At 49.2% G+C, this 26,758-nt stretch overlaps 1 protein-coding gene across 2 annotated transcripts; it reads left to right on the top strand.

Moving 5' to 3' along the window:
• TRIM29 (tripartite motif containing 29) lies at positions 1 to 25,615 on the top strand. 2 transcript variants are annotated; one of them, XM_016118819.2, is made up of 10 exons: positions 1 to 976; positions 9,393 to 9,488; positions 10,299 to 10,532; positions 11,858 to 12,056; positions 14,607 to 14,708; positions 17,202 to 17,294; positions 19,476 to 19,571; positions 20,986 to 21,087; positions 22,500 to 22,576; positions 25,427 to 25,615. In XM_016118819.2, the coding sequence occupies exons 1-10, from the start codon at positions 173 to 175 to the stop codon at positions 25,487 to 25,489; spliced, it is 1,866 nt and encodes a 621-aa protein (XP_015974305.2). In that variant the 5' UTR covers positions 1 to 172; the 3' UTR covers positions 25,490 to 25,615. The 2 variants fall into 2 exon arrangements, with proteins under 2 accessions (XP_015974305.2, XP_015974306.2); XM_016118820.2 differs by lacking the exon at positions 20,986 to 21,087.
• Positions 25,616 to 26,758: the final 1,143 nt, after the last annotated feature.

The raw sequence follows: 26,758 nt of genomic DNA, 5'->3' as shown, positions 1-26,758 counted from the left end.
TTCTCCAGCTGTCCCTCCTCTCCACTCCGCCTACTTCTCCACCTCCCTGTTCCCTACAGGTGTGTCTCTGGGCTCTGTGGCTGCCTGTCCCATTCCTTGTTGAGATCTCCACCAAAGAGGTCACCACCCTGCAGCCCCAGTGAGCCTGAAACAGACCAGTCAAGTACCTGCAATGGAAGCCACAGATGCCTCCCAGAGTAATGGGGCTAGCCCGGAAGCCAGGGAAGCCCGGAGCCCACAGGGCCCCACTGGAAGCCTGGAGAATGGGGCCAAGACTGACAGCAAAGATGCCAAGACCACCAATGGGCATGGTGGGGAGGCAGTTGAGAGCAAGAGCCTGGGCAGTGCCCTGAAGCCAGGCGAGGGAAAGAGCTCCCTGTTCTCAGGGAATGAGTGGCGGCGGCCCATCATCCAGTTTGTGGAGTCCGTAGATGACAAGGGCTCCAACTACTTCAGCATGGACTCTGGGGAAGGCAAGCGGTCTCTCTATGCTGGGATCCAGCTGGGGGCTGCCAAGAAGCCGCCTGTCACCTTTGCTGAGAAGGGGGAGCTGCGCAAGTCCATCTTGTCAGAGCCCCGGAAGCCCACCATATCCACTGTGGAGCCTGGAGATGTCCGGAGAAACAGCTACCCTCGGACTGACTCGGGCATCACACTGCGCTCCAAGCCAGGCTCTGAGGAGGTCCTTTGTGACTCCTGCATTGGTAACAAACAGAAAGCCATCAAGTCCTGCCTAGTGTGCCAGGCCTCCTTCTGTGAGCTGCACCTCAAGCCCCACCTGGAGGGTGCTGCTTTCCGTGACCACCAGCTACTCGAGCCCATCCGGGACTTCGAGGCCCGCAAGTGCCCCCTGCATGGCAAGACCATGGAGCTCTTCTGCCAGACAGACCAGACCTGCATCTGCTACCTCTGCATGTTTCAGGAGCACAAGAATCACAGCACCGTGACGGTGGAAGAGGCCAAGGCTGAGAAGGAGGTAACTTGCTGGGCCCCTCACTGCTCCTCCAGGCCTCTCCTCCCTCACCATGCATGTCTCTCCACATGATCTCCTCCACTGGAGGTTCCTCAGGTTTGGGGCTTAAGTCTCCACTGTTCCTGGCTCTTTTTAGCCCCTGCACACCTCTGGTCTGGGGGTCAAAGGCAGTTCCCAATCCTCCAAGTCCTTAGGAGATAAGGGCATTTTCTCAGAAAGATTGGGAACTTGGACACAGTCATCAGATAAATTTAAGTCAGGTCAGATAATCAGCACTCAATCCTGGGCTCTGTGCCTGGCTGTGTGTTTTCTTTTTTGACTTAAGAAAGAGAAAATTCTTAAATTCTCTCTGATCAGGACTGGCCCTTTGGGAATGGGCTATGGGTGAGGAGGAGGGAATTTTGACCTTTAAGTGTCCTTTTTTTTCTAGCTTCAGGATTTGCATTTACAGGGCAATGGCTTCTTGGGTTTTTATCTGATTCCTCCAGCCAGTCTCTTGACTCCCCCAATGGCCTCTTTTACTTTCTCTCAGCTGGGCCCTGTGTGCTTTGTGTGTGCATAGTTGCATGCAGATCTGCCCATGTTTGTAGGTGAACATTACTGGTGAGTGTTATTTGTATGTGGGTGAGGTATATACAGATATGTTTGTGTGTGTTTTAAGTGAATGTGGGTGTTTGTGTGTATATGTGTGTTCGCATGAGTTTCACATGTTCTTATGCCTGTACTTCTATGGGGAGGAGCAGAGGCATGTGAAGGCTTGTGAATGTAATACACCTGGAAAAGGTGTTCTGCGCTAGAAGGCTCAGCTGTGGCTGCTGCCCCTTCCCCCACAGATGCTGGGCCCATTTTCTTCAGCAGCAGCACAACTTCCTGCCATGGGCAATCTCCCACTGGGGTGAAACTCCTGGTGGTCAATGCAGGGAAATTAACTTTTCTCAAGAGCTTCTGCATCCCTCAGAATGGAGCAGTACAGGCAGGACACCTTCACTGCCCAGCATTCCTGACCAGACACTTGTTGATTACTCTCTCCCCGCACCCCTTACCCATACCCTTTGGGAGGAAGGGATGGTTAGAGATGGGAAAAGACTTAAAAATCCTTTTCAGAAGCCTCATTTGGCCCATCCCAGCTTGGTATTGAGCTTCATACTGAGAGATTAAGATGGGGCTGGTAAATAGAACCTATTCTTCAGGAGCTTACTTGGGAAATCAGAACAGAACAAGGAGCAATTGTCTTCAACCACCACAACCAAGAAATGGCAGAGCCTCAGATGGGACTTTAGGAGACCTGACTGAGTTCCAGTTCTGGTTTTTGTCTCTAATAAGCTGTAAACTGGTGAAGTCCCTTCCATTCTCACAGTCTTGGTTTCCCTATATACGAAACCAAGGGGCTGGACAAGATTGGTGGTTTTCAGATTACCTCATGGAGTTCTAGGAGTCTTAGAAATGTCTTTGAGCCTTTAATAATGACGAGGGGGGCAAATTGGTGCCAAGAAGCCAGGGGCTCCAGGTCCCCACCTCTACTACAAGCAACACATACTCTTATTTACCTGTTTTATATGTAGCATTTTGCCCCAAATTTCATCTGAAACAAGGGTATCACCACTTAAGAAAAGTCCAAGTATCCCTGAAGGACAAGAGGATCATGGGAAGCCCTCCCTGGAGGCACTAGGCGCTCAGAATTTATGTTCTGGTGCTGAGGCTGCTGTAACACTCAAAGACACTGCCCTTGCCCTTGAGGGCTCATGATATAGGTCAAGAGGCAGAGCTCATACACACAAACAAGCCCAAGAAGCACCTGCCCAGTTACACAGTAGCAGCTGTAGGTAAACATGAAATAATAGAGGACAGAAATGCCAAGCTGAAAGGAGTGTTAGCAATTTCATCCATCTCCTCTTCACCTTACAGATGGAGACACAGGCCAGAGAAGAGAAGAGACCTGTCCAAGCTCGTAAAATTTGAGTAACAATCTCCCTCAAGTTCTCTTCCAGTGTTTGAGAGCAGTTTAGGAGAAGGGTATTGATGGGATAGTATTCAAGATATGTGTGATTTACAGGAAATTTCAGGGGGAAAATGTCTGATCCATTGGAATGACTACTGGTGAGAGCTTCATGGAGCGTGTGTGTATGCACTTATGTGTGCATGTGTGTGTGCACCAGCAGCATAGGACTAGGCAAGAAGGAGTGGTGCCAAGGAGCCAGGAAACCAAGATGAAGCTGAGAAGTTTGTCTAGGTCTGGCTCTGTGGGAACTTCAGATGTGGGGGACACTGACACATAATGGAGTTAGTGGTTTGATGGATCGAAATGAACGGGAGGGTTGACCCTGGCATCCATTGGAGGCATCCCCTTCAGATTCAAACATCAGCCCACACACAGTTTTTTGCAAGGACCTCTGTCCAGAACTTCCTGTACAGACTGGTTGGTAAAAATTCAGGTGAGGTCATCTTAGACTTATTTTGGTAAGCTGCATGAGGCTATAGATGGCACTGAGGCTGTGGGTGTTCATCTCATGAGCCTCAGCTCTACCTACAGATTCTGAACAGAGGCAGCGTTAGGGCAAGGTCACTTGGTGTGGCCACATGACAATCCTTCTGGCAGGCCCGAAGTCAGAATGTTTTCAATTCCACTCTAAATGTCACAAGGGGTCCTACAGATGTTCTCTGGTCCACCACCTCTGTCTCTGGACATTTCCCAGACTGGATTAGACTGATAAGATTACAGGTATGTATCCATCCTTTCTTGTCCCTCATGGCCCCTCCCCTGACTATCCCAAGTCCCTTCTGCTGCATTGAGTTAGGATGGACTCCCCCTACAGGCCTGCCTGGCCTCTGCACTCACCAATGGCCCTTTCCTGTTAAGGGTCCTGTCTGGGCTCTGGGTTGGCAGCATGACAAAGCATGTACAGAGGAACACCCAGCCTAGGCATCACTCTGGAGGTACAAGCTCCTGGCTTGTCAAAGCAGCATAGGTTCAGTGCCTTGGCCACTCTCCCAATTCCAACCTTTGACTCAGTCATTTCTCTCACCATACCCCATGGCTTTGCTTCTTGTTTTATTGCCCAATTCTTCCATGAAGGCTGAGTTTCCAGCCTTCTTAGCCTGGGCAGTCACTGGTCTTTCAACATTGGGAGCTGTGCTGATATGCACAGAAAAACTCTTTGGGCAGACAACAGTGATGGGTTCAGGAAGAGAAGCAAGGCTTAAAGGCATGGGATGTGATGGAGGGGGGCAGAATCACTCTCCCAGGAGATCTGATGGAAAAATTTATGCTCTGAGACAAGGGTAGGTAAGAAAAGGAGATGGAATGACCTCTGTGAGTGCTGAGAATGAAACAACAAAATCGAAGAGGGTTAGAGACAAAAGACAGAAAAGGAAAATGACAGGCAAATGGGCAGGAGAAACATCAGTCTTTATGGAGCACGTGTATGTGCCAGGCACTGAACTTGGTGTTTACATGGTTACTCCTGACACAGTCCCACAGGGCGGGACTATAGGACTGTGACAGGAGTAACCATGTAAACACCAAGTACCTATTTTATAGATGAAGTAACAGGCTCAAAAATGCCAAGAGACTTACCCAAAGTTATAGTGCTGGGGAGTGTCAGAGCTGGGTTCAAACTATTAGTATGGCTGCAGCCCAGGCTATTTCCTCTCTACTATTTTAAACTTTATTTTCATAGGACTGACAGGGTCTCCTTGGGATCAATGAGTCCAGAGCTTCTAAAAAATAACCTCTACCTGAATTACTTGATGAATTTCTAAGACACAGATTTCTGGGCCTTACCCTGAGAGATTCCAATTCAGGGGGTCAGGGCCTAAAATCTATATTTTAAGTCTCCCTTGGGGATCTAATGTGTTACCAGGGTGAGAATCAGGGATCTAGTCCAATTTTACCAGGGGTAACCAAGACCCAGGAAGATGGGGTGACTTCCTCAAGGGCCCATTGCTGGTCTAGAGATGGCCTGAGTGATGCTTTTCTCACCCTATCTTGCTCTTTCCCTGTCCTAACACTTAAAGAAGCAGAAAGAACAGTAAGCCCCAATCAAGTAGACTAATAATAGGCTATTTGACATCTGAGTGGAAATAGAAAAATCTATCCAGCATTTCTGATTCTTATCCAGATAATTACCATCTGAGCATACAAATTTGACAATTAACTGGCTCATTTGGCAAATGTCACAACTGACAGCCCATTTGATTAATTTAGGCCAGGGGAAGATCATGGCCAAATCTTCGATCTCCCCTTCCCTCGGGGCAGTGAAAGTACATGTATCCAGATAAGTATTCAGGTGCGTCTGTACCTGAAGCCCCATCCAGGCTGAGGCACCACAGCTGCTGTGCTACTTTCTGCTCTCAGAGAAACCTCTGTTCCCCTAAGGCTGGAAAGATTTCAAGGATGAGTGGCCTACACAAGAACCATCTCAGGCAGCAGAGCAAGAGGCAACTAGACAAGTGGGATAGGGAACAAAGGAGGCATTTAGGGACAGGCTTGGGCAGGGTAAAGGGATTGAAATGGAGAATAGGAGGAAGTCAAGAGAGAAGGAAGTCAAGAGGAAGTCAAGACAGGCTGCTGTGAGGAGCTGAGGCCCTTTCAGAAAGTAAGGGCTTTAGTCACCTTCCAAGGGAGGAGGGAGAGAGGGAGAGAGAAAGCTGGGGCCTCAGGGGAAAATGAGAAAGTTATAGGGAGGAAAGGGGTAACTACAAGAGAAAGAGGTAGAATTAGCAAATTGTACCACCTGTGAGGTGGAGGCACCTGAGTGGGCTGAAGTAATAGGAATAAAGGGGAAGGACAATGTCCTGGAAGATACAGAGAACAGCTTAGAGGTTAAGAAGCCACATAACAGAATCTGAGTGTTATTGCATCTTGACCTTATCATTTTCTAGATATGAGAACTCAGGCAAGCTATACCATCTTTCTAGGCCTTAGTTTCAGTATTTTAAATGGGAATAACACTACTTACCTCCACAGAGGATTTTGTAGATTAAAGAAGAAATGCCTGACACATAGTAGATGCTTAATAATACTATTAGTTTTTTTTTCTTCCCTAGTGTTGCGGGACAACCCAATATCTTTGGAGCCTTCCTATGCTACATTATTTTCTATATCCTGCCTTTTCCAGCAGGGGTATTGGCAAGAGGTAAACAAATGCTGGATATCTCTCCAGAGGTCCCATCCCAAAATCTTCTCATCCCAGAGGTGAGAAAGAATAGTTCTACAAGCCCTGAGTTTTTATTCAAAGATCTCTTCCAAGATCCCGCTGTGTCCTGCAAGTCTGGTCTTGCAAGGGGTGCTGTAAGAGAAAAAGCCCCTCCCAGCCTGTGTCTGACTTCCCTAGTGTCCCAAAGGAATAATACTAGTCTCTCCTCCACACTGATTGATTCTTCTGCCTACTGCTGCAGACAGGGAGTCCACTTTGGACCTTGCCCTCACATGGTTTCAGTCTAGCCACCTCTTCCTCCTCCCCTCAGGTCACCAGTGGACACCTCTAGCTCTCCTTTTCACACCTCAGCTAACCTCGCCACCCTCCTCCCTCCCTTTCACACAATGGGCTCCCAGCGACTAACTCCCTCTGCTCTTAGTCTAGGCTCTTTATTGTTTTAAACCTCATTGGATTCACCTTCCTCTAATTCCTTCTTGGCCAATAAATCCATGCTTGACTCGGTATGATCTTTCCTCACTTGCAGGCCTTGATAGCCTTACCCCACCCCCACATAGCTTCTAGTAGGTCCCCCTTAGCACCTCTGCTCATTCTAGACACACAACTCCTCTAGCCTTCACCTTCTCTGATCAAACCTCCTCCTATTTACAGGTGTTTAGTTCACATTCACGCCCTTTTTCCTACCTCCATTCTGGTTTCCCCAACATCCTCCAATCTTCAATTAATCCACCATCAAAACCTCTAGTTTGCATCTTCAATCTAAAGTCTTGACCTTCCCAGCCTCTCTATGCACATTTCACTCTATATCCTGACAGTGTATACACTACACCTGGAACCCAATACTAAGTACATGCTCTGCTCACGAACGAGCACTGAGACCTCACCTGATCCTACTTGTCCACTCCCCTTGCTTACCTGTGCCCTGCTGACCAGCCTGTCATACTGCACTCACCCCTCTGAGCCTGGTCCATGGAATATGCTCCAACCAACAGTGACACTGAAGCCGCTAGTCAGTGCTTTATTTGTGCCAGGCACCTTGTGAGAGCTTCACGTCCCTGATCACAGTTCATTGAACACTATCCCTGAGAGATGGTCCTCTTACTACCTCCATGAAAGACAGAGTGATTGAGGCACAGAGAAGTTAGGGTTTCTTGGAAAGGCCAACTGCCTGGAGGTGATGGTAACTGGATTTAAGCTTTGGACTCCCAGTTCTATGCTCTGCACAATGTTCCTCCTGGATTCTCCAAGCTCCCTTCATGAAAGGGCTGCCTTTCCCCCCCACCCCAATCAGGCCTGGAGTGCGAATATGTGCATTTATATTATCTGCTTTCCTGTCCATCAGATCTTGTTTGGGGGATGGTAAAGTTGGGAGTGAGAACCTCAAGTGCCAATTCCTCCAACACTGAGCTGGGTTAGGAGGCCTTCAGCTATCCCATCAACCATAGGCCAGTGCAGTTTCCTGGGGCAGATACGTTACCAGCCTCTTGGTCCCTTTCTCAGGGCTCAGATCTGCCTACCGGACCCAGACTTCTTGGGACCTTCCAGGTCACTGGATCTGTCAAATTCTGTGTTCTGGGCTTTCAAGCTCTATGTCATCAGAGAGTGTGAGGGTTGAGTCTCCACTCTCCACAAGGCAGTCTTACCGTTTTTTTTCTCTTCATCCTCCCACCACTGTGTCTATTGGCAGCTGGCTTTTCCTCAGCCTTTTTCCAGAGACCAAGCCAAATCCCCATTTTTATCTCCTTTTATTCTGTTCCTCTTGACAATCATTTTCCGTCTCTGGTGATGGCAATTTTAATGTGGGATTTCTAACCTATTACTGGTAGGGCAGATGCCTACTGAAAAAAATCTAAAGTCTCCCAGCTGGAGAGCCCAGGAGTAGGTTGGGGTAAGCAGTGGAATCAGGGGCTTTCTGTTGAGGAGCTCTGCAGTGCTCACTTTAGGTATTTTCCACCAGCTCCCCAGCCATCTGGGCAGCTTTTCCAAACAATCCATGGAAGCTCTCTCCATAATCAATCCACTTCCCTGAGTGTCTGCACAGGTTCCCTACCAGTAACCACCTTGGCTGAGTGAAGCATTCAGGAGGTATGGTGTGTGGTAAAGTCTGTGCCCAGCTGCTCAGGTCTCCTTGCTGACAGAGCTCACATTCCTTATTGTTCGTGGCTCCCTCATCTTGACTATTCCTATGGGTTCCTCAAAGCGACAGTTGTAGAAAGGAGTGTGATTCTGCATTCAAAACCCAATGTAGCATGGAGATCTGGAGTACTCAATGGCTTCTTAAATACCTTGATCTTTCTGCCTGTTAAGTGGAGATTGCCCACCTGTCTTCTAAGCTGGAAGGTGCTTTGAGAGCACTAGTGGTAAGCACAGCAAAGCAAGAGTAACGAGTCTTGGCCTGCCTAAAGTGGATTGGTATTAGCTTCATGCTTCCCCTTCTGTCTCCATTGTAGCTGCTTTTCAGAGAAGAGCATTTTTCCAAATGGAAGGAAAATATGGACATGAGAGCTCATATGCCAGCACGCTCCTGATAAATCCTCTTCCTAACCTACCTCAGACCCTAACAGCTGATGTCCTACTTCTGAATAGAGATCCTTAAAACTCCTCTTGCTCGTTTCTCATACTCACATCCCTGCCTCACTCAGTGGCCTCTCTCCTGAATAAAAGCTCCTATCTTGCCTATGCAAAATGCATTCCCTTTTCCATAAACAGGTTTATAGCTGTACCTGCCCAGACAGAGTCCCCAACAGCAACAATGCCAGCTTCAGCTTGCAACACAGACTCCACGTCATGCCATAAAAATGTTGCACACTGTTTCTGCCATGGGACACTCCCTGGGCTGGGCTGGGTTGGGCTGAGTTGAGCTGGGTCCCCTTCCTCCCCTTAACTTGAAAGAAGTAGGTTTTCTTCCTCTTTCCATTGGCTCCAGGTCCTTTGAAAGGAGTTGGAACCCCATAAATGGGCCTCCCTCCTGCTCACATTGAGTAGAGGGGACTTGCAGAAGTTTAGCCCTTCTAAAGACATAGCTGGAGTTTCCAACCCTAAAAGTCTGAGTTTATAGTGAGACAGTGTTTTTTAATCCTTGGCAACTGGCATAGTGCCTGGCATATCTGAGGTCTTGATAAGTGTTTGATGAATGAAGGGCTGAATGGATGAGGAGTGAGCCCTGTCCAAGTTTGCTCCCTAAATGAACTCATTCCCTGATTCTCTGGTTCTCTTCTACCTCTTTCCCTGACTTCTCCTCCAACCCTGCCCCTTCCCTGCAGACAGAGCTGTCACTGCAAAAAGAGCAGTTGCAGCTCAAGATCATTGAGATTGAGGATGAAGCTGAGAAGTGGCAGAAAGAGAAGGACCGCATCAAGGTAAGCAGGCCCCAGGCTTCTCTCTTGCTGTACTCTTACCCCATCATCCTGCCTGAAGGGAAGCAGACCTCCTGTTTAAGGTCTCAGGCCCACATTTACATCTTACACTTGTTTCTTCTGGATTCTACCTCCAGCTTTAGCATTTCTACCCATTCCCCTCTAGGTCTGGGCTAGGCATCCAGGCGGCCTCTTGCCCATTACCTAACACTCATTTTACCTCATTCTAGCAAATAAAGATGCTAGACCAACCTGTCTTTCAATGTTCCTATTGTCTGCTATGCCCATTAGACTACCCAGCCACCAAATACATGTCATTTCTTTTTCACTTGTGCCAGTTTAGCTAGATGTATGTCTGCCATGGTTTGAGTAATTGCAACCATGATCTGAAACCATTGACTCTTGACCCTGGCCACATAAACACCCATAAAATCACTTTCTGAGTGAAGTTTGATCCTGGTTGAGGTTTCAATGAGCACACCCTGACTCATGGAGGCACTTCTGAGCTCACAGAGTGCTCAGGGATAGAATGGCTGTTGGGGAGAAGCCACAGATAGATAAGAAAAGGTGGGCTGTGAAAAAAAAACCTGACCATTTCTATCAATAGATGGCATTCCTCGATGATGCCTTTGAATGAGATTCTCAGCCAAACAGACTTGTTGGGCTAAGACAGTAGAAATTCCTTGAATCTGTGCACCTTTAGGTGTGTATGACTTCCTATACATACCTAAAGGTACACAGGAAGTAATTTTAAAAACTTAGGGCTTTAAAATTACTGAACTCTCCTTCCTCACTCCCCTACTCTGGACCCAGAGTTTCACCACCAATGAGAAGGCCATCTTGGAACAGAACTTCCGGGATCTGGTGCGAGACCTGGAGAAGCAAAAAGAGGAAGTAAGGACTGCACTGGAGCAGCGGGAGCGGGATGCTGTGGACCAGGTGAAGGTGATTGTGGATGCTCTGGATGAAAGGGCCAAGGTGCTGCATGAGGACAAGCAGACCAGGGAGCAGCTGCACAGCATCAGTGACTCAGTGCTGTTTCTGCAGGTGACAAGCAACTCTTTCACCACTCAATCCCTTAGTCTTCCCATCTTCTCACTTTTTCAGACCCTTGTTCATTATCCATTCATCCACCCATCTATCCATCAATCCATGTATTCATCTATCAATCTAACCACCCATTCATCAGTCCATCTAACTACCCATTCATCCACCATCCATTCATTACTCACCCATTCATCTAGCCAAGCTTTTGTTTTTTAATTTTTATTTTTCAATTAAAGTTGATGTTCAATATTATTTTATATTAGTTTCAGATTTATAGCATAATGGTTAGACATTTATCCAAATTTCATTCCATCTATCCAGTTAATTTTTTCATCCAAGCCATTTTCCTACCTAATCCAAAGATGGCACGCAAATATCACCTTGTACCAACTTTGGTTGATACATACTAACAGTGCTCCATGCACAGAAGAAAAAAGTTCTGTGATAAATTAGTGATACTTGTTTCAGGTATAGGAGAGTGGCAGATGAGTGCCGCATATTTGTTATCCTTGATCTGGTCTGTCTGTCCATTCATTCATTCATTCTCTGTCTGCTAATGTTTGGGATACTACTGCATGCATGCCCAGTACTCTATTAAGTGTTAAGAAGAATAGAGAAATATAAGACATGGTTTTTGCCCCCAAGGAGCTGCAATCTAGCTAGGAAGATAAGGCATATGTAATTAGAGAACAATATCAAAGAGTGTATAATTAAATGATAAAACATGTGATTCATGAGATAAGTGCCTAAGGAAACTCTGAGGAAGGCAAGCAGGCTGGAGTAATATAAGACAGCTTTGCAGAGGAGGTGGAATTTGAATTGGGTCTTGAAGGCCGGTTAGGATATTAGAAGAAAGAGGGAGAAAGAAAAGGAGAAGTGCAAAAGTGTAGGATCAGGGTTGAGTGAGACATGTAAGGGTGGAGATACCACCATGACTGACATGCAATGCTCTAGTAATTCCTTGTGTTTCTTTAGTGCTTTCACTCCTAAAGTCTTCAAAGCTTGTGTTACCCTCAAACTCCTTGAGGCAGGCATGATGTGCCCAGCTTTGGAGGTGAGAACCTTACAGTCATATATCTGACTGCTAGTGCTATCAGGGATGTTAGAATGTAGCAAATTTTGGTCAAACCTTTCATTTTACAGAAGAATCTCATGCTCAGTGAGGAGAAGTGGAGCTAGTTAATAGCAGAGCTGGATCTAGAACCCAGCTCCTCCATCTCCCAGTGCTGAGTCTTCCAGCTGGACTGTGAGAGCCTCTTGCAGAGTAGGGTCCCAAAAGCTTCTAAAGACTCTAGAGATTAATAGTTTCTTTCCTTTCTTGGTAGGAATTTGGTGCACTGATGAGCAGTTACTCCCTCCCCCCACCCCTTCCCACCTATCATGTTCTGCTGGAAGGGGAGGGCCTGGGGCAGTCGCTTGGCAACTTCAAGGATGACCTGCTCAACGTATGCATGCGTCATGTTGAGAAGATGTGCAAGGCAGACCTGAGCCGTAATTTCATTGAAAGGAACCACATGGAGAATGGTAGGCTCCCTCTTATGGGCAGGCTCCAAGGCCATGGACATTTTTCTCCCAGGTCAATTCCTGCTGCCTGGTGCAGGCTTGCATCCAGCCAGCTGGCCCTTTGTTGTTTCCAGCCACCCATTGTACCAAAGATGTTGGGACTAGGATTCAGGGATTGTAGTCTCTCATTGAAATTACTACCAAGGTTAGGCAGCCATTACAACGGGCCTCCAGGGCAGGGAGCATCTGGGCAGCAGCTGGCAAAAGGTTCTTCTCTGTGGCTATTCATCAGAATCAGGGATTGGTTTCATTTATATCTGTCTCTGATTGTCAGGCCCAATCCAGCTGTTGTGTGGATGCTGCCACTTGTAAGGGCCAGACTCCAAACTGGTGACTTTGTAGACTCTAGTAGATGTGACTTATAACTGTATTTGTGCTTGGATTGAAAACTTGCTGGTCACTGTGACTGTGCTGAGTGGTGTTGAAACCAGAGCCTGGACTTGTCTGGTAAACTGGGCTGGGGACTGTAGGATACAGCATGTCTCAGTGACTCAATAGCTCCCCTGAAGTCAATTTCTCTTCTGAGTCATGCTGTACTCTGCAGAGGCCAACTGAATCATCTCTCAGAAAGCCTCTGAACTTGAGAAACTATTCTGTTAAGTCTTTTTCCATCTGCCCCAGCCCAATCCCTTAGGGCCTGAAGCCTGGACACTTTCCCCAAGGCCCTGCCCTAGGTCCAACATAGGCCTTGAGGATGCAACCTGATTAATGACTTCCCATACACACAAAAGGAAGTGATCCCTATCTTTGGTCTTCAGATGGAGCATGTGAGTCTTTGAGAATGAGAAGGGGGTAATAGTGTGTAGAAGTGTCAGGGTTCGGGTGGCACCTGTATATCTTGGTGATGGTGACATTGCACAGTGTCCTGTGAAACTGGGGGACACTCAGTCACACCTGAGGACCAATAAGTCATTGCAGAAAGACAATCATTTTGCTTTAAGTGGCACTTGGGTCTTGAAATTCTCTTTTAATGACAATGGCAACAATACTAATGGTGATAGCTGACAGAAATTGAGTGTTCTTTGTATGCTGGCTTTGTTTGAGCTCTTTACTTACAGTATCTTATTTTCTCTGTAAGATATTTTGTATTTCACAGACCAGAAGGCTGAGGATTAAAGAAGTTGCTTTTCAAAGGGCACACAGCTAACTTAGCAAGGGCAACAGTTAGGATTTACACTCTGCTACTCAGTCTCTAATGTCTTCTCATACGAGAAGCTGCTGTTGCTGGTGGCCATGCAGAAGAGTTGGAGAGTGTGATGATCCCAGTCTATGGGGTACAAACATGGTGGGGCAGCCCCACAGCTGAGGTTTTGCCAGACATAGGAGGGTGGCCCTAACTGGGTCAGGGTGGCCTGTGAGTCTCACAGGGAATCCCCACCTGCTATCCACCCACAGTGCCATTTCTAGGTCAAGACTGTCTTGGCCATTGCCTCTGTGCAGGTATGGCTCTGTGCCCTGTGCAAGGTGTGTAGGGAGGTGGCCACTTGGAGCTGGGACGGATGCTGCTGATGTCAGCTGCCCTGCACCTGGGACTCCATGTTGGTTTTTGTTGCTGCTACATCTCTGTTGGGAATATGTTTGGCTATAGGAGGCTGAGAATGGGTGATCTGTGAATCAGACCTTGGAATGACCATCCTCTTCTCCCTGAAGCAGGCCTGCCCACAAGACCATTCCACTGTCAAAGGCCTGGGGGCTGAGAAATACCAGGCCATCTGGTATTGGGTTTGGGGAAGGTGGAAAGGGAGCTGGGCCAACACCTAGGAGGACATTTGTTTATCATGGAGTGCCTCCTCTGTGCCAGGGCTTGCTAAGCATAGGCGACAGAGATAAAAAATGAGAGTCTGAGCCATTCATTCCTCATCTTGCTCAGGAGAGAGGAAAGGGCAGATGGAAATTAGGAGATGACGAAGTAAAAAGAGAAAGGAATAGAGCAGAAGACAGCTAGGGAAGGCAAGCACTGAGTCATAAATTTGTTTGGGTTTGGGTGTCTGCTGGTGGGCATGGGGATGGAGAAAGGAATCAGTGCCTTTTCTGAGCAGCTCACTCTCCCTGCACACTCCTGGCCATGGGGTCAATGCTGGGATGTCATTCCACCCCCTTGGGCTGCCTACAGTGGCTGGGACAGAGATAGGAAGTAGGACAGGGCTCCACTTACTGGCCCTTACTGGCCATGTGACATTGGAAAAGTGGCTTCACTCACCTCTTGAGTCTCCATTTCCTTATCTGTTACATGGGGATGGATCTTCATAGCAGTCCAAGAGTTGATGTACACATCAAATAAGAAATGGATATCAGTAGCACCTTGTAAACTGCAAAGTGCTATGCACATAATCTTACTCACTGCAGATCCTCTAGTCCCCCAGGAGTTCAAAAGCAGAGAGGATGCTGGGCGAGACACTACCTTCTCTAAGCTTAGGGAGCCTTACTTCTCCCTGAGACAGAGGGAGCTTTGGGCTGACTCAGCTACTTCTCTCATGGCCCCTCTGCTGACTTTACCTCTCTCCTTCCCAGGGGGTGACCATCGCTTCATGAACAATTATACTAACAGCTACACAAGTGAATGGAGTGCACCAGATACCATGAAGAGATACTCCATGTACCTCACACCCAAGGGTAAGGGAGAGTATCCCGCTCTTTCGTGGAGAAACTCAGCCAGGATCCCCCTGGGTGGAGTGACTGTTCTCAGTTTGCCTGGGATTGTCCTGGCATGTACCTGTTGTCCCAGTGTAATCATTAATAGGGCCTTCTCTCACTCTCATAAGCATCCTGATTTAAACAACAAATTATCTGGCACCCTGCTTATCAGAGGCTCCTTTCCCCTTTGACACAGACAGTCCAATCCTGCCTATCACCTCTAGCCCACACCCTTCCCTTTCTTTCCTTATAGAGGGTCTCCTGGCTGCTGGTCTCACCTGCTTACATCTGCCAGGCCGAGCTGTGTTTTGCTTCTCCTGCTTAAGTTTTTGTTGTCTTGTGTGAGGGCTGGCTCCTCCAGAATCATTCTGCTCTTCAAAGGCAGGGAGGCTGGTCTTCTGAATTTCCTCACCACTCCCTCCTTATGTAGTGTGGGGGTGGGGTTGCTGTGCAATGCAGCCTGACCCCCTCAGCCCTCCTCTAGGCCCTGCAGTGTCCTGCCCTGCATAGGTGACAACCTGGGTGGGGGAATAGACCAGTGGCTGCCTGTCCTTGTCCTGTGATAGCCAGTCACATTCTTTGCACCAAAAACAAACCACAACAATGCCTGTTTCATAAGGTAGATATGTCAGGCCCACCGGCTTCCAACAAAGGGTGTGTGCAGGTGTATGTAGCAGACGGGGGTCCGGAGAAAAGTGAGGTGTAAAGAAAGGAAAGAAAGGATTCATGGGGAAGGCATAAGGGGCTGGGAGGGGGAAACCGAGAGTCTTCACTGATTCACACACCTCAGACACACACACTCAATGGGAGGGGCTCAGGTAATTGGGAGAGATGAGCTCAGTAGACAGGAACCTCTGCTGCCCCACCCAATTTGAAAACAACACCTGAATATCTTTGGGAGACCTAGCTAGGCAGCTAGTGCCTGAGTTCCACCCCTTCCCTACTCAGCCCCCACCCCTGCTCCACATTCCTGGTATAGGAGGTCAGTCCTACCCACTGCTCTTCCCAGGGTGCTGCCCTTTGGACCTAGTTCTGCAAGAGGGTCAGCTGCACTAACCAACTACCCTAGTATCGCTTGCCTAGGTCTTCTCCCTTCTAGTTCTCTCTGTCCTCTGAGGACCAGACCCTGATGTGGTATTGAGCCCCCAAACTGATTTCTGCTTGACTCCCCTGCTGTGTAGAAGACTGAGGGGCATTCAGGCTCTATAGCAGGCTGTGATGAGGGGAACAGAGCAGTAATGAAGGCTGGAGGAAGGAGCACAGACCGGCCAAGATGTCACCCTGAGAGCCTTGGGCTGGTCTCTACCCCCTCAGTACTCCTCTCTGAGAAGAGAAGAGCATGGACTCGAATGCTAGGAGAGCTTCCAGTTCTGTCACTAAACCAGGCTGCGGCATTTGTAAGTGGAAGGAACAGGTTCATCCAGTGTCCCTGCCCCCATACTGGAGACAGGAAGGAGGAGGAAATTTGCCCTCTGGGAGCTCCCAAGCTCTGGGTAGAGGCAAGGGAAGGGTCAAGGAGAGTCAGCAAAGAGGTCAGGAAGTAAGTCCACCAAAGGGCCACCAACTTGAGTCTGGGAGCTTTGTGGCTGTGAGAATGGGCAATAAGACTTCTCAGAAGAGTTTAGTCTCCCAGATCCTTGAAAGAGGGCAGTGAGTTCAGTAAAGGGGTGTGGCTGTGATGGGCAGCAGGCACTGGCGGGAGAGAAGAATGAGGAACCACAGGTGCAAAGGTTTAGAGAAAGAACCAGCAGGTGCTAGGCCAGATGGGATGGAAGTTGGAGTGGGGGAGGTCTTGTTAGGCAGGAGGGAAGGAGCCCATAAAAAGATGCTGCTGACACAAGTGGGGAGCATGTTTTCTTCATCTGTAAAGTGTGGGGATGGCTCCCATTCTGGCATCTTCTCAAGATATATGTGAGCGCCTGAATTTGGGGTGGTGATGGTGATAGCATCTGTGCAGTGTCAGGCTCCCATCCCTGGAGAGAAGCACCTGGGTCATATTCATGGGCACCGGTTCATCAAGCCCCTCACTTGGCCAAGGGTCTAATGCCTCTGCCCCTCTTATTGTTACCATTTCCTTCCTCACATAAACCCCATTTTCTAGCCTCTGGGGTCTTGGTCACATAGGAACTGGCTCAGGAAGGGAGTGTTGGCTTTTCAAGCCTTTGGTGATCCTCAGAGGTCCCAAGTAGGGTTACCATATATCTGTCCAGGATTGTCCAAATTTATACCTAGTACTCCTGGCATAATTATCAGTGGCTCCCCTTTCATCCTTTAAATTGTCCAAATTTAGATAGTAAATTGAGTGATCACCTTATTCTAGACCCAAAGGAGCTGTCATAGTAGTGGAACCCAGGTCCAGGGACAGGCAGTAGACAAAAAGTCCTGCCTAACACCCTTTGGTTCAGAGGTCAGAGGTCCCTAATTGAGCCAGAACTACCTTCTTTTGGTGACAGCTACTCCTTTGCTTCACAGGTGGGGCCAGGACATCATACCAGCCAGTGTCCCCTAGCCGCCTCTCCAAGGAGGTCAATCAGAAGAACTTCAACAATCTCTATGGTACCAAAGGTAGGAGGTGGCTCAGCTTGAGGGTGGGCAGGGCCTGTGTGTGGGCAGGAGGTGGGAGTTGGGGAGGGGAGTAGGACTCCCCAATTTAAGGATATCTAGGTTGGGATTGCAGGCTCAAAGATGGGTGGGAAGGGGTCCTACTGAGCTTAGAGGTGGGGGGGAGGGGGAGCGTGGTGTGTGTGTGTACATGTGTGATGTTGTTAGGTAAGCTGGAAGAAAGGCAGGTAGGTACCTCAGCATCGCTGAAACTCCCTGAGTCCATGTGATCTCCCTGAAGAATAGGTCAGGGAAAGTGGAACTTGGGGTTAGGTATGGAGACTTTCCTTAATGATTATCAGTGCACAAGGAACCACAAAAAACCTTTAACTGATCTGTGTACTTCTGCATTGAAAAATTGTCCAGTGGTTAAGACAAATTAGTGTAGCTAGCTATAAATGGAAAAGATGGCATGATATGGGACGGGTCCATCCCTGGAAGGCCATGTGAGGTGAGCAACAACATGACTTGAAGACTCAGAAGTGGTTAAATGGGAGTGGAGATGTGGCTTCTCCAGGGAGAGTGGAGGGACTCATGAGCAGGACTCCTCAACCCAGTGCACTGAGGGCACCACCGTGCCAAGGGCAGGGCTGTGCACTCAACAGGCCCAGGTTCTGGGAGACCCTGGTTCCATCCTGGGATGCTGGGAGCATGGCAGCTATGTGCAGAGAAGGAGGGAACTAGGCCAACCCCACCAGAGCCCCTGCCTCAGACACAGCACCAGAAGATCTGAAGAGGCAAAAAAAGGTGTGCAGAGAATATTTGTCAGAGAGGACAAGGCCCCAGAGATCTGGAGGGTCAGGGTCACCTAGGGACAGGGCAATGCCTATGCCTCTTTTGCCAGGATTGAATTCACATTGTACCATCACATTCAGGGAAGACTGTGAGCTCTGCGAGGGCAGAAGCTGCTGTAATTTGCTGCTGTAATCCCAGAGCCAGAAGAAGGGGCTTAGGAAACATTTGTTGAAAGATTGCCTAATGAATGAGTGAATGAGAGGGCAAATCATAAGGCCTCCTGGAGCATTGGGGAATATGCTCACTGAGTGCCATGCTATAGAGGCTTCCTGAGGTCCATGTGAGAAGAGTTTCGTCCTGGGACAGGTGAGCAGCCCCAGTCATCTCTGACAGCTGAGCCCAAAGTTCAGCCCCAGCCCTCCTGTGGGCAGCTGTGGGAGAAGATCTCCAAGACTGGGGACTCTGCATGGAGTGAGCTTGATAAGGAGAGCTCCCACATGCCTCTCTGTGTCTCTGGAAGGGAGGGCCCAACATCTATGGGGGCCCCAAAACCTCCCACTTGAATACCCTAGTGGTGTCCCCACTGTCCTGTACACCCTCCCCACTGCCTCCTTTCCTCTATACCACATGGGGACATGCTAGCAAATGGATATTGTCAGCCCATTTCCCTTGATGAGCAGAACTCCAAGAGTTGTATCAGCTGCTTCTGTTCCCAAGCTTTTGCATGTGTTTGTTTTTATTTGTTCTTTTGCTCATTCATTCATCTGTCAACCATACAATGAGTACCTTCTGGGAACTAGGCTCTGTGCCAGGCATAAGTGTGATGCTGGCCAGATGGGTATAGTATATACCCTGCCCAATGGGACCCAGTGGAAAAGTGCAACCACAACCCAGGGGCAAGGGGTGTTAGGTGAAGTGGGGCAGAGGCTGAGACACACACAGACTTGGGGACTTGACATGGAAGCTGACACCTGAAGACCCAACACATAAATTTGCTAAGGGTGGAGGAGCAAGTCTGTGCAAAAAGCCTGGGCAAGAGAGAGCCTTGTGTGTATAAGGAACTCAAAGCACAGCCTGAGTGGAACGTTGTGTGATGGAGAAGAATGAAGAGAGGTGAAGCAGGAAGTGGAGACTGTGGTGAGAGATGGGGATACTATCTCATGAAAGAACTGTGAACTGCGTAGTACGAACTTTGTACCTCCATCTGAGGACAGTGGACCTTTAGGTAGGGCAGGGACACAACGACACTTTATAGTTTAGGATGACTTCGATGTCAGGAAGGATTGTCAGAAGGCATAACTGGAGCCCAGCAGCACCCTGGCTTGAGGGCTAGAGAGACAGAAGCCTTGTTCTGCCTCTGGCCCCCATGCGAGGCTGCCTCTGTCTGATGCCCTTCCCTTGCCCCACCAGGTAACTACACGTCCCGGGTCTGGGAGTACTCCTCCACCATGCAGAGCTCCGATGACCTGCCCACTGTCCAAGGCAGCTCCTCCTTCTCCCTGAAAGGTGAGCTTTCCCTGCTCTGCCTTCTGCCTTTCCCATCACCTGCCAAGCTCTGCTTTGGTTTCTGCTCCCTCACTCACCATTTCCTCACCTTGAAGAGGGCAGAACCTTGGACTCAAAGCTGGAAAGCTGTCTCTATCCATGTCTTTGCCATCAAGGAGGCCTGGGCCACAAGAGCATTTCTGAGTTTGTTTTGTCACATACTGGTTCCTAAGGATGCACAATGACAACAGGCCTCAGTATTAGGGAGGTCAGGACAAGCCACACGCTCTATAACTCTCACCCCAGACATCCCCAGAGTGCTTCCATCAGGCTGAATTCTGAAGTCTTTCTACTGCAGAAAGTTTATTTAACTTTGTTCATGCAGTGACTCCCAGCCTTGGTTGACTCTAGAACCCTGCAGCTATATGGTACATGTCAACATCCCAATGAGACAGAGCTACTTTGGGAAAGGTGGAACTAGATGATCTCTAATGGCTTCAAGTCTGATTCTGCTCCCCAGAACTTTGACAAGGCTGAGTAGTCAATGCCTACTGTCCCCTGGGATCAGGTCATTTTGAGAGGACAGGCTTGAGCCACATCCCAGCTCACAGTGGGGCCCAGAGCCCCCATGTCTCTTTTGAAATGTTCAAGTGACAGCTCTGGTGTGCTGTGCTGGGAGTAACCAAGTCTGTCTTCTGGCACTCAAGATATTTGGCCTGGAAGAAAGGATAAGCAGGTTAGGTTGGGTCAAGAAGAGGGAAGATGGCTGTACAGGACAGGCAGACCCCCCAAGCAGTGGCCTCTGAAGGTGGCTTTATCATCCAGTTGTCCCTACTTGCTCAGGATACCAGCCTATGCCCCAGGCAGAGAGTCTTAGAATGGCAAGCAAAGTGAAAGAAAAAGGAATATGACTAGGATCCCAGCCTGCAGGAACTCCTGGGAAACTGGGACTCCCTTGGCCCGTCTGGCTTCCAACAGATCTCCCTGCTCTCTGGTTAAGCCCAAGTCAAAGGCCACCCAGCAAGGAAGACAACCACTTTCAGGTGTGATTTAGAGCTTTCATGTTCCTCAGAATCTCCCCCATCATCCTGCAGAGCACCCTCTGTAGAAGGCCTTGCCTAGGAGAACCACTTCTCAAACACACCAGGTCCCGCTGGAATAGCCCAAGGACATCCGCTGTTACATTCACACAGATCAGCTCACCAAATCTGCTAGGAATGGCCTTGATTAGGGGTTCTGAGCAAAACTGCATGTGTGCTAGGAGAACCCCTGCCTGTGGGGGTTGACCGAGCCCTGCACCTGCTCCAGCAGCTCTTGGGGAGGGAGAACAGGCAGCATTGAGCGAAGACTATGGAATGGAAGTGCTCCAGAGGCATGACTCCTCTGGCCCCTCCTGAGACCAGCATCGTGCTGCTAATGCCTCTCTCTCTCCCAGCAGGCACAGGGAAAGTCCCCTATCAATTCACCAGCTTGGGACAGGCCACCACAGAGTTTTCCAAACCATTGGACACCAGTGGGCTGTTTAAAAATCATCCCGGTACCTGTTTGTTTCCAATCCCACCCCTTTCTCTCCTATAGTGGGGCAAGTGGGACAGCCTGTGGGAATCTCGGCCACTTCTAGGGTATCTTGGTTCCTACCCCTGGAAGAGGGATGAATATCCCCCTTCCCTCATCTCTATCCTCACCTCTCTCATGGCTGGCTTGCAGGCATGGGATTTTCTTTCTGGGAATGGAGAAGTGAGAACTGAATTCCTTCTCTCTCCATCTCCCACTAAGGACCAGTGGAACCCTCTCTTTCTAAGGCTGCCCCATCCCCAGATGCAGGGAGAGACCTGGGTTCTCTGCTCTGCCTCTACCCCCTTGCTAAGTGCCAACCCAGAAAATAGCCAGCTACCTGGGATCCTGGCAGTGCTGCAGGTGATTTCTGGGTCTGACCAGCTTATTGTCCCTAAGAGCAGGCCAGGATGGGGCCCTGGGTTGTCCCAACCAAAGACAGATTCTGTTTGTTCCTTGAGCTCTGTGCCTAGGTCACAGCCTATTCTTTCCCAGGCACCACTGGCTGTCCTTGCAGGGGGACAGTTGACACTGAGAATGCTTTTTATAATTGTGTGAGCAAGAGCTCCTTAAAGATCCCACTGGGGAGGTGTGGGCAGGTAAGCCCAGGGAGCCCAGCACCTTCAGGACCAGGCCTAGGCAGTGTCCACATGCACTGGGCCCCTTGGGTTCGATGTTTTACCCCTGGACCACAGACACATGGCAGATTACTGCCTCTCTCTGGGTCTTGGCCTCTTTCTTCTAAAGCAGGGGAGAGGTAGCAGAACAGTGTAGGAGAAACCTGATGGTGGGTTTTGGAGTCTAACAAAACCTGAGTTCAAGTCCTGACTGCTGCTTATTATCTGTGCAATTTGAGGTAAACTACTGAGCTCACAGAAATGGAGTAGAGACTCAGCAAGACATGCAAAGTCCCAGCATGTTGCTTGGCATGATCAGGGCCAATAAATGGGGGGTGGGGGGAGGGCTTGTCCATGTAGCACAGGAGAGTTGGAAAGAACACCTCCTGGTAGAAATCCTGGCAGGCTGTGCTCATGAAGGCTTTCCTGGCCTTAGAGGAGGGGAGGGGTCAGGGCTGTGAGTCTTCAGGCTAGGTAAGGAAATCCCTATAGTATGGTGTGATCCTGATCTCGATTTGGGGGCACCACTCCCCTGTTACCTGGCCCAGCTGGCCTGCTCTATCTCGTCTTTTCTGCCTTGGGGCCTCCGCCCTTTGGCTAGCATCCCCTGGATTTCCCATCGTGGGGGGTCCCTGATTGCTGGACACCTCTTCAGGGGTGGCTATATTTTGTAATGGGCTGGATGGAGCTTGGCGATGACTTTGGAGATGGCATCTGTGTCCTGGGGCTCCGACTGCCTGGCAATGCTCCCTCTGACTGGATCCTCCTATCTCCCCAGGTTATCCTTCCCTCATGAGGAGCCAGAGCCCCAAGGCCCAGCCCCAGACTTGGAAATCTGGAAAGCAGACTTTGCTGGTGAGTAAGGGGCCCCTAGGAGTGCCCACTTGGGCATAGGCATGTCTAGATTAGGCATGAAATTGGGTTTCCCGGGGCAATTGGTCATCACCTGCCCAGGGTCTGTGGGAGGACGTTGACCTCTCTGGGTCATGGGGTGGAAGAAGGAGGTAGCAGTGGCCTGAATATCTCCATTGCAACAAAGGGTAGTAGAAATCCAGGGCTAATAGGCAGGGAGCCTGGATAAACATGTACTTTTTGGGCCTCAGTTTACTAATCTGTAAAATGGGCACCCTGGTTTTTAAAAATGTTACAAATGGTTGTTGGGGACCTATGTTTGTTGAATGATGACTTGGTCCTGCAAGTTCTGGGAATGTAAAATTCTTATTCCAGTGGACAGGCATCCTAGAGATGAGTCCTACCTCTTTGGGGCCTGTTCTCTAGTTCTGATAGCATAGAGGCAATTGGGGTGATAGTATGGTGAGGCAGAGGCTGCAAAGTTAGAAACAGATATATTTAGGTTTCAATAGCTAATGACTTTGAGCTGCACAAGCAAAAAGCATGGCCTTGAAGTCCAGCCACCTGCTGGCTGTGGGATCTTGGGCAAGTCAGAGTCCTCATTAGGACTCTTGTTTCTTCATGTTTATAATGTGGCGCTGAGATGAGGTAACCTGTAATACCGTGTAGTCCTGACATGCCTGACTCTTGCCCAAGACCTCAGAAATCAGGGATTGTTCTTCACATGCTGTGCCTCTGCCTCTACGGACGCTTCTATCCTGAAGGCCCAAGCCAGCCAGGCCTTGCTGAAGGAGTCAGCCAGCTGGCCTGAGATGTAGGACAGGGACTCGAATCCATAGTCCCATGCTAGTTTTGCATTTGGAGGTCAGAGCATGGGGAAGTGATTTGCTCTGGGCAGCAAAGAGTGACTGAGGCTTGTTTAATTGGAAAGAATCTTTAATTTGCTGGTGATAGGAGCTAAGTGATCATGTATATAATTTAGAGCTGGGCCCAGGGGCATTTCAGGAGCAGGACTGCAAAATGCAGATACGGGGAGAAAATAGAAGCTTTCTGTTCCTGGACTTGGTCCTCCTCTCCCTACCGCATACTCTCCCATCTCCCAGACTGTGTCTCAGCAGAGAAGGCTCCTCACCACCTTGAGATGTCTGACAGGGCAGGATTCTGCTAGGAGAATAGAAGCAAATAACAATCTGTGAAGAGGGCTGGCTGGGAGTCACTCTGCCCATGGTCTGGTCCCAGCCTTTTCACGAACTTGCTCTGTGACCTCCTGTGAATCATTCTTCCTCTGTACCTCAGTTTCCCAATCTGTAACATGAGTCACATGGCTGGGATGATTTCATAGCTCTTCCAAATTTCATGTGCTGTAACCATGAACCAGGGAGGGAATGGGTGGGCGAGGCAAAGGGAGAGCACCCTGACCAAATGCCATGAGGCTCTCTGTTCCTGCCCACCCATCACTATGGGCTTCTAACAAGACAGTTTACTGACTTCCGACCCATTTTACTGACCCAGCCTTCTTGAAAGAAAGGCTACAGCCATTGTCAGGTCTATTCACTTTGCCTTATTGAATTCTTTGGGATCCAGGCTAGCCTCTAGGGGTCAGAAGACCTGGTCCAGACTCTGTTCTGCCACTAAGTAGCTGTATAACTTTGCCTGTGTCATTGCCCTCCCTGGGTCTCTATCTCTTCCTTTGTTTAATAGGTGGTTTCATCAAAGACTGGCTAAGGACTCAACTCCACATTTCTCAGGCCACCTAGTCATGCTGTGAACCAAACATAGGCAAGGAAGTGCAAGCAGATACAAGTTTGCAGGCTAGCAAGGCCAAGGGAACACCCTTGGTGCCTCTGTACTGAGATAAGTTAGGTGTTTGCTGGGCCCAGACACTGGCTCAGCTTAGGGATAAAACCACTTCTGGAGACCTTCTAGGGGTCTATGGTGCTTGGTGGGACAAGCGGCAGCTAAAATGTGCTCTTTCATTTCAGCCTGGAGGGTGGTTTTTCAGGCCTCTGATGAAGTAATTGGGAAGAGAGGAGGAGCACTGATTTCATGAAATTGCTGCAGGATATAATACATACAGCTGGTGGGAAAGTTGTCACTGGCTCTGTCCTGAGAGACACTCCCTGAATCCTGATAAGGAAGCAGGATGAGAGAGGTGGTGGGTCTGGGGTGGACACCCATGGTCTGTGTTGGGCTGGTGCAGTTGGTTGTCCTCTCTGTACACCCTTTGTCAGGGAGAATATAAAGAGAGCAGAAGCAAAGACTTGAAGCCCTTGACACTCAAAAAATGGTAGGGAGACATGGGCAGGGGTGAGAGGTAGACTCTGGAACCAGACTTTTGCAACTCAAATCCTGGCTCCTCTACTTACCAGCTGGGTGACTTTGGGCAAACTGCTTAGCCTCTCTGTGCCTTGTTTTTTTATCATCTATAAAATGGGTATGATAATGTTAACCCACTTAATTAGGTAGTTGCAGAAATTCCGTGAGTCCATCTATATAAACGGTTCTGTGCAGTTTTATCAAGTAGAAGGCACTGTATAAATGGGAGCTATGGTGGTGCTGGGAAGGCCTTCCTGGGACATGCAGAGAAAGTTAGACAAGGGGCTGAGGTTCAAGCTTACCGACCTACTGATGGGAACCAGCTCTAATTAGGATTTGAACCTGGAGACTCTGATAACGTTGGGGACCAATCCTGTGACCACACAGGGTAGATAGTGCTTGCAGGTTAGGCCACAGTCCCCTAGAATTGTTGGGGTTCAGACCACTGCTGCTTCCTGGGGGATGTTAGGGTAAGATGGGTCTAGCTAGTATGCTCCACTGTCATTTGCCCTCCCTAACTACTTTTGTTCCCTACAGTCTCACTACCGGCCATTCTACGTCAACAAAGGCAATGGAATTGGGTCCAACGAGGCTCCATGAGTTCCAGACAGGCAGGAACGATGCACCACCACCCCTGCCCTCCTCGGCTGACCCTGCTGCTTTTGCTACTGTTCTCATTTGGGTGGGAGGGAGCCCAGTCCTGTGCCTGCCCTCCCCTAGCACTCTAATGGCCATCCCAGTCTCCTTCCCCATTAGCCACACTCCATCCAGGACCCTCTCCTGTTTTGAGGCTTCATTGGTCACCATCTTTCTTATGCTCAAAGACCAAGCATCATAGGGGTGGAATATAGGTGGACTTCTCTCCCCTAAGCCACTGCCTTCTTCCTCTTGGGCGAGATCGCTGGGGTTAGCAGTAGATGCCCGATAGTACCAGTCTGCCCATGCCTCTGTTGTCTTCAGGCTTTCTGGGCATTTCTCTCTATGCAGTCAGTAGGTGCCTGGCCAAAACAACTGCCCATCTCCCATCCACACAGACTCACCTTTTTCTTCCCAGCAGCATGGCTCCATCAGGAGACTGGCCCTATGTGCCCTGCTCTGATTCTACCTACTGATGCAAAACCTAGCAGACCCTGAAGCCCTTGGCCCCAGAGAGGGAAACTTCTCAGTGTCTTGGAATCATCCTGCCTGGCTTTGGGTCTCACATCCACCTTGAGTCTGTGGTCCCTGAGGATGGGCTCTCCTGGCTGGCAGGATGATCTTAGCCAATATTTTCCCTTCTTCTACCTGCCGAGATGAGCAATTCCCTTGGCATGATATAATCTACTTATGAAAATAGCTACTGGTTAGAGCAGGGGGAAGGACAGAGAAAATAGCTACTGGCCCAGCTGCCCTGAGAGAAATATCATTCATCTATAGAATTTCATCAGTTTTATAATTTTGTGTTCTCCTGGCAATGGGAAGTAAGCATGCTGGTGAAAGTGGCTGTGCTGGCCACTGCCAGTGCTATTTACAAGAGTGCCTTACTCACTGTCCCCACCCTCTTGCACAGCTCCTGTCACAGAATCTTCCTTTTTCCTCTGACTGCCCTCCATGTTGCACGTTGTTAAGAGACCCAGGGCCTCGAGAGGAGGCCAAACCAGGAGCAGCAAAGTGGAGTCATCCTTCCTCTCACAGCCCCATCCAGGTCCATGAGGGCTATGGGGAGGTGGACCAGCTCTCAGGGGTAGGGGAGGGAGGCAGGGTGGGAGACACTCAGCTTGGGCATCCTCCCCAATAAAGTACTAATCACCTACTTCTTTTGTATTGAATGCATGTTTCCCTCAGAGTCACCAGAGATACTGGCTATAATTCTTCTAATTATACTTTCCC

Source organism: Rousettus aegyptiacus, unplaced genomic scaffold, assembly GCF_014176215.1.
Source record: "Rousettus aegyptiacus isolate mRouAeg1 unplaced genomic scaffold, mRouAeg1.p scaffold_m13_p_5, whole genome shotgun sequence".
Taxonomy (NCBI): Eukaryota; Metazoa; Chordata; class Mammalia; order Chiroptera; family Pteropodidae; genus Rousettus; species Rousettus aegyptiacus.
Note: the sequence above shows the minus strand (reverse complement) of the source record. Positions and strands in the feature narration are given on the sequence as shown.